This window comes from Glycine soja, chromosome 17 (genome assembly GCF_004193775.1).
Source record: "Glycine soja cultivar W05 chromosome 17, ASM419377v2, whole genome shotgun sequence".
Classification (NCBI taxonomy): Eukaryota; Viridiplantae; Streptophyta; class Magnoliopsida; order Fabales; family Fabaceae; genus Glycine; species Glycine soja.
The window spans coordinates 39,459,884-39,467,464 of record NC_041018.1 but is presented as its reverse complement, the minus strand read 5'-3'; the positions used below and the strand labels follow the sequence as shown (position 1 = coordinate 39,467,464).

At 34.8% G+C, this 7,581-nt stretch overlaps 1 protein-coding gene across 1 annotated transcript; it reads right to left on the bottom strand.

Moving 5' to 3' along the window:
* Positions 1-2,635: 2,635 nt before the first annotated feature.
* LOC114394248 (zinc finger protein ZAT10-like) lies at positions 2,636-3,753 on the bottom strand. Its single transcript, XM_028355924.1, has one exon. The coding sequence runs from the start codon at positions 3,552-3,554 to the stop codon at positions 2,832-2,834; it is 723 nt and encodes a 240-aa protein (XP_028211725.1). The 5' UTR covers positions 3,555-3,753; the 3' UTR covers positions 2,636-2,831.
* Between the last annotated feature and the right edge of the window lie 3,828 nt (positions 3,754-7,581).

The following is a 7,581-nucleotide window of genomic DNA, read 5'->3' as shown; positions in this document are numbered from 1 at the left end:
GTTGTGCTCGAGCTCTATAAGAAACTTTCTTAACAATACAAGACTTTTGGGTTAGCCTCTTAAATAGTATTCACAGCCTAGTTTAAGTCGAGTGTCCTTATCTGCAACAATTATATGCACATTTTGTTCACTTTTAACTTTTTCTTAAATATCTTCTCTGGATCTATAAGTGATTATTCCTCAAATAACCGAATCCTGAATTGTTAATAAAATAAAAAGGAGGTTATGCTATCATGTGATTTATTCCTAATCTTACATGAAGAAGTGGAAAGTTATTAACGTGTAAACTAAAATTAGAAAATGTGTGCATCTGAGAAGGTGCATGAAGGTCCACGCGTTCAGCACAATTTAGTGATCACCATCACTGATTGTATCATGTGAAAAAACATCCTAGTATGAACACTAAAGGGTCGTCCTCGTTTTACTTTGCCCTATAACACGCAAAGTGAGTTTGGCCTAAAATTGGGTACCCGATCAATTTGCTAACAATAATAAGAGACGGTTTCTCTTGGTACTTCTTATTTTAATGCATGTGACTGCAACTAAGTAAATTTCACAATGGAGAGATAAAGATTGAATACCGTAGCAGTTAATCTGGAGTAAGTAATTGAAACGTACAAAGTAACACGGCATGCAAAGGAATTCATATTTTTTTCTTCTACATCATTATTCACCCACATGTAAAACGAAATTTCAGTTCCATTCCTTACCTAATACGCACACATGTGAAACGAATCAAACCATATACTATTGTTAAAGACACGTTGGCGTCTAGTATTCTTAAGACCATTTTTTGCATTCAATGAATGACGCGGCACAAGAACAATACTCGGAGGCATTGGAAATGCGAGAAAATTAACAGGGTCAACATTCATGTTTATTAGTATTGCATAGTGCATACAATAAAATATGTAAAAATAAAAAGTTTAAGTAATTCGAAGATAAGTAATGGCACGTGTTGTTCACATCAACACCGTTTGATTGCAATGTGTAAAATGCTAAACCTCGTTCTTATCTGAACCATACTTCATAGTTTATACACGAAACATCCTCATCCCCTCTGCACTGGCTAGTACTCCACTCAGTGTCGTCTACCTCCTTCCTTTCCAAATCTCAATTTTACTATATTTTTAATGGAAAATTACAGTGATTCTTTTTCTGAAACTTATTCTGATTATACTCAATATATATACTCACTTTCTTTAACGGAGTAATTTTAACTATTTTTTAGAAGAGATAAATGTAATCACAATTAAATCTCAAAAGTCTTTTTTTTTTTTTAAGGAGGGAAGGAGGAATAATAATTTTTTAAATAAGAAAAATGCCTAATGTCAATGGATTAGACCTGGAAGAGGTCAATGTAGTTTATCCTATTTTTAATCATTGACAGCAATTTCATAGAATATCAAATTTAACTTTTATTTATCTGCAGGTAAAAAAAAAACACCTTTTGTTTTTTAATGAAACAGATTCTTGTTTAGGAGTAAAAAAAAAAAGGGATGAGACATATACTTACATGCGTGAAGCGCAATACAATTTCAGTTACAGGAAATATATATAGGCACCATGCCCGTGTTTGATTCCGCGTTTCCGTGCATATTTCCATGTGAAAATTCAAAGCTATAAATACTCGTTTGGCCTTAAACGTGAAATTGACGTGATTTTCACATCAATTAGTTATAAAACCAAACAGGCTATAAGTCACTAACGAAGTTTAATTCTGCAAGTGGTTCATGATCACTAGCAGAACTTCAAATTAGATATTGAAAGTCGATATCAACACCTAACATTAGTATTAATTAAAAATTTAGAGTATAAATATAAAAATTAAATATATTTTATTGTTGTTGAACACTAAAACACATTTAAATACAAAGTAAAACAGGAGATATAAAGATTGATTCTGAAAAAAAAAAGATTTTTAATTATAAGGATTTGAATCTCTCCAATTAAGATTTTTAATTAAATTATCAAATTAATTTGTTAATAAAAAAAATACAAAAGTGAAGTGGTATTCATTGCTATGGGCAACAGAAAAAAAGGACTATATCATACCATCCATAAGTAATAAGTTGTTAGTGCGCAGTGTTCCAACAGTAAAAACGTGAACTTTTACTCTGTTCTCAATTCTCACGTTAGTAGAATAAGCGCTTTAATGCTTCCGTTAAGAATTAGGCTGCGAAAAGAAATACTTGTAAGTATCTCCTTGAATTTAAGTTAGAACCTTGTACCTAAAAGTAAGGTGAAAGTAAGTTTAAAACCTTGTACCTAAAGACTCAAGTTGAACTAAAGTGTTCAAGTGAAACGTAGATATTGATAGGTGGTGAAAGGAAAAGCTGAAAAGAACCGCCATGAAATTAGTGCAGATAGAATAAAGCACCGTAAACGTGAACTCTTAAAAAAAGGGGGATGAAGATGATGCTGAGTTTCACTTTTCAGTGACACAGAGTCAGAAAGATGCGCAAGTGGTTTGTTTCAACCGAAATACTAAAACAGAAAAACAGGCACTGCCACCACGAGTTGCCGCACTCTCCACGCGACTCTGCCGTTTCATCATGTCAAAAATTTCACGAGCATCATCACTCATAACGCAAAACCAAACCAGATCAAATAATTTCAATTTTCACAAATAAAATTACTAATTAAAATAAACAAATAAATTGAATTGAATTGCAAATCTGCCACTGTTGTGAAAGTACAACCTCAACCAGAGAACTGGGTCCGGTACGGTCCAACAAAACTTCCAAGTACTATGTACAAAATCAAATTATAGTAACTCTCAAAATTCTCCAAAATATATAGTCGAAAAATAAACTAAAAATTCAATGAGTTCATTGAAATTGGGGGATTTCGATCTTGGGAATGACGAAGAGGCGAGGCTTCTTCATGACAGGGTGAGGGCTCTCAACCTCGTCTTCTCCGACCTTGGTCGAAAAATCCGGAAAGGCCGGGATGTTGAGATCGAAGTCGCGGTGGTGGCCGTGACTGACAGTGTGGGTGGACCCCACGCCTTCCGAGGCGACGGTGACAACGCTGTTACTGTTGTTGTTATTTCCGTTACCGTTACCTTCGTAGTGACAACGTTTGTGTCCGCCAAGGGCCTGTCCGGTGGGGAAGGATTTGTGGCAAATGGAGCACTCATGGGCCTTACCTCCGGAGGCGGAGCTGGTGGCGGCGGCGGAGGAAGTGGTGGTGCTGGGGGGTTGGTCTTCGGCGGCGGCGGCGAGTTTCCGGTGACTGGCCTTGTGTCCACCGAGCGCTTGGTAAGAGGGGAAGCTCTTGTCGCAAACGGAGCATTTGTAACTGAGCTTGGTGGAAGGATCTGGTGTCGGCTGTGGCTGTGGCTGTGGCGGTGGAGGGCTGACGTGGCGGTTGTTGACGGTGGTGGTGCCGCCGCGAGCGAGCATGATGAGGCAGAGGGCGAGGTACTCTTCTTCAGAAGGATGGTCGCGAGAACGCTTTGAACGTTTTCGTTTCGCCCATGGAATAGTTGGGTCGTCAAAGGGAAAAGATGGAGCGGTTGTTGTTGGTGAGTTGAGAGCTTCCAAAGCCATGTGTTTGGTATGAAATGATATTGAATATGATACTATGATCTCGAGATGAGAGAGAGAGTGAGAATTTTAGCTTGAGTTTTGGTTTGTGTTGAGTTGATCGAGTTGATTGAGTTTGGAGTGAGAGTGGGGAGAGGAGGGTTTATAAAGACGTGAGGAAATGAGGGAAGTTGCGTGACAAGTGGTGAGCAAGTAAGCGCGGTGTGCAAGCTAACATAAAAATAAAATATTTACTTTTTAAATAAACAGATAGAATACAGGTGGAGTAGAGTGGAGCACGTTTTTGGGTACATATTGTGGGGGGAATGAATTTCTCGGTGGCCAAGACTGACATTAAGATTAGGTCGGTCAAAGAAGTGTCACTGTGGGACTGAGTAGTGTTATTTTTATTTTGTGAGGGGAGAGTGGAGAAGGGACTGAGAACCAACGAACACCGAGTGAAGTGTGTCTGGAAGGAGACTGGTTCCAAATTCAAAGATGGTAGTCAAAATCCACAATAAAGTACAAAAGAGAGAAAGAAAGGTTAAGTTCTTTCTCTCTCTTATGTGTGTGTATGTGGAGTGAATGAACGCGGTCCAAATTACAAGAGTTCGTCTACAGCAGCCGGGCAACGTCAGGGATACTCAACCCAATGACTTTTCCTTTTCAACATCTTTTGGGTGCCGACCTTTTAAAACCCTCTACATTGTCTTGCAACTTGGAAATTTATCATCATGGATTGTTCCTTCTTCCTCCTTTGAATAAGTATCCTATTTCAAATTCTAAAACATATTTTTTTCTTATTTGAATATATCACCTTATGCATATACTATTTTACCTTCAATCCTTCGATATTCTCGGATCCTCTTTGAGATGAGGTCTATATATGTTTAATTTCTTCGTGTCATAGAGTTTGAAGTTAAGCGGCTTAATATCAATCAATTCTTATTGAATTCACCTACCTAAAGTCAAACTATATGATCCAAATACAATATTATTATATAACTTACTATACAATATTATTATATAACTTACTCTAGACCTAGAAGACAGGGATTATTGATTCTCGTGTCCTGGATAAGAAATTTATTTTAGAACACAAACCTTATTAATAGACCGACCCTAGTGATTGTTAGAACTAACAAGAGATTAATGTAAGCTTTATACGTGAAGAGATATATGGATTCTCAATTCTCATATTCTTACAATTCTAGATGTTTTTCCGGAGGCTCTAGTTTGATGTCCAAATTTTGAGAGCCTTTTCGAATAGATGTCTTTCTTTTACCCAAATTCTAGATGGTAACACAATCTTTCGATGTCAAACCCAAGGACGATTGAGGTTAAGATATATTCGAACTATATAGATAAGCTAAGAACTCAAGAGAGTACATTTATTTGTATAGTTTTCTATATAATGTAAAAGAAAACATAAAAAGGTTAAATGTGGGGTGCTTGCTGCCAATTACATCACGCATTAAAAAAGAATGGCACCGCCATGAGGCTATGCTTTGGGTTGTTCCAAGATAGGGAAGGGAGTGATTGGAAAAGGAGGAACGAACCATCCAGATCACATGGGAGAGTTTTCTTATTGTGGGGTAGAATCTGTGCCAGCAAAAACTAGTGGAGTAGAGTTGTAGTGTGGGCTATATATTACCACTAATTTTAATTATACTTTAGGCATTCATGAAAGTGGAGCGCGTTATAGCTGTTTACTAATGCAGCAGGATTCGCGTAATTGTGTGTGGGAATATAAGGTAAAAGAAAAAAAAAAAACAAATTGTACATTTTAAAAAATTAAAATGTTTTGCATGACTGGTTACTAATTCGAAGAATTTGAAGATTGTTTATTTTTTTTTACTTTTTAACCTTTTCCTTCCTCGGAACAAAGACCTTCCAATTTTCAAAAATAAAAAATCTAAGTAGTATTAAACTTTATAATTACAGGGTGCATTTAGTGCAAGTGTATCCTCTCATTTTTAAAAAAACATAAACATGTAGAATCATAAATTTATCCCTCTAAATCGTCCTAATTTTATATATTTGAACCCCTTTCCCAAAATTTTACCACTTTCATAATAATAATAATGATTCATTTTTATTTCTTTAAAATAAATTGTCTATCTAACTTAAGGTCTTAGATCTATCATTGCATTTACATAAAATAAAATTAAAAAAATTATTAATATCAGTTACGCATTTTAATAACTCAAATAATTTACTTAAGTTGGTCGATGTTAGCATCCTATACTATCAAAATGAAAGAAGAAATTATAAAATCGAATTTTTAAATTAAAGTGTAATAATTTTATATCTTAATTTAATACACGATAACAAAATTTAAAATTCAAATTCACATTGAAATTGATTAAAGTTAACAAAGTTTCAAAATTATGAGTATGGATCTACAAAGAGTTCATTTAACTTGCAGATCAAACGCACACTACAAGAAAAATCCTCTATAGAGACCAAAAATTCAGTAGGTGAAATAAAAAATCCCAGTCACTAGATCAATTAGAGACCAAATTAACAGATTCTGTAAGTAACTAATTTTGGAGACTGATATAGATACTGATCTAAAAACCAATATAATAAACACTGATTTAGCGACCGATTTTATAATGACCACTTTCATTTAAGGTAGTTGCTATATACACTCCTAGTTTATACTAATACATTATTCCCTTTTCATTTTTTTCTCAATCCACCAAGCGAAACACACACACGAAATTGGAGACATGGAAGCGACTTCACAGTTCAAGAGTGGAGGCATCATGAACCATGTGGAGTATGATGGGTCTATAAGTGTCCATCTGAACCTCGTGGACGTCGAGATTATAACACATTCTGAGCTCCAATGTTGAGATCTTGTCGTCGTAGTTCATGTCAAACTTGTTGAAGACTTGTTTAATCTCAAGCGCAAGACATGCATGTAAGCACACTGACAAAGACTTGGATTGGGAGAGTGTGGCTGAGGGGATCACATCCTTTTTTTGGCTGTTGAAGAGGGATTTAAAACCCATCATGATAGAATGTGAGTGGCAATTGGCAAACGACAATGGATGAAGGAATTAACTAGTTTGATTCAGAGCCTTTGTTCTTGGTTTCTTTGGATCGATTGGGAAGATTTTGTAAAGAGATTTAGAGAATAGTTGATGGTATCATCAATATTTTTCAAATGTGTTGCTATATTTGGAAAGACATGGAGGGGGACTGTTTGGTTTTCTTAATTATAAGGATAAGGAAAGTAAAAATAATCGACAAAGTAAATGAAACTTCAATTTATGAAAAAGTTAAATAAAACAGTTTATGTAAATTTAAAATAAAATTAATTTTAACTTGTAAGAAAATTGTGATTCATTTTTGTGATTCATTTTTGTCATTATAACCGCCTAGGATGTTTCTTCAAGAATTTCGAGATATCAACCAAACCTGAAATTGCCTCCGGGAATATCAGAAGTGTACTATATAGGACACGAAGATCCGGGGAGTAAAATCCTGAAATTGACCAAATCAAAAACAAATTACATACTTCAATGTTTCGGCTAAGTCGTTTCAAACCTATAGAAAACATATACCTGAACAAATTTAATTTCTTAATTTACTTTATTTATTTCTTTAACAAATATTTATTAACAAATTTATCCAAATTTACTATAACTCTAATATTTAATTTTGGTTTTTCAAATTAAGGTTAATTATATGAAAAATTTTCACTTGTAGAAAATTTATTTCTTTACCATGAATAAATATATAAAAAGCAAGAAAAAATAGAATTAGCTATCATGAGTTAAAAATTAATTAAAAATATAAAATCACATCTTTATGATCTGATGACTTTATGCGTCTACTCATTCTAATTTTCCTTTATGATCAGACGGGAAAAGGCAGGGCACAAGCACAACAAGTACCGGCCAATTTCTTTGCTGGAAAATTCCATGTTTTAGAATATAGTATCCAGAAAGTAGAAACTAGAAACCATATCATTTTAGAAAGCTACGAGAAGCGTCTAGTAATGTTCATTTACACGGGCTCTTTCTACCTTCCACGAGTG

Bases quoted from the DNA above. Each gene is read 5' to 3' on its own strand.
- LOC114394248 (XM_028355924.1), bottom strand. From the start codon at position 3,554: ATGGCTTTGGAAGCTCTCAACTCACCAACAACAACCGCTCCATCTTTT.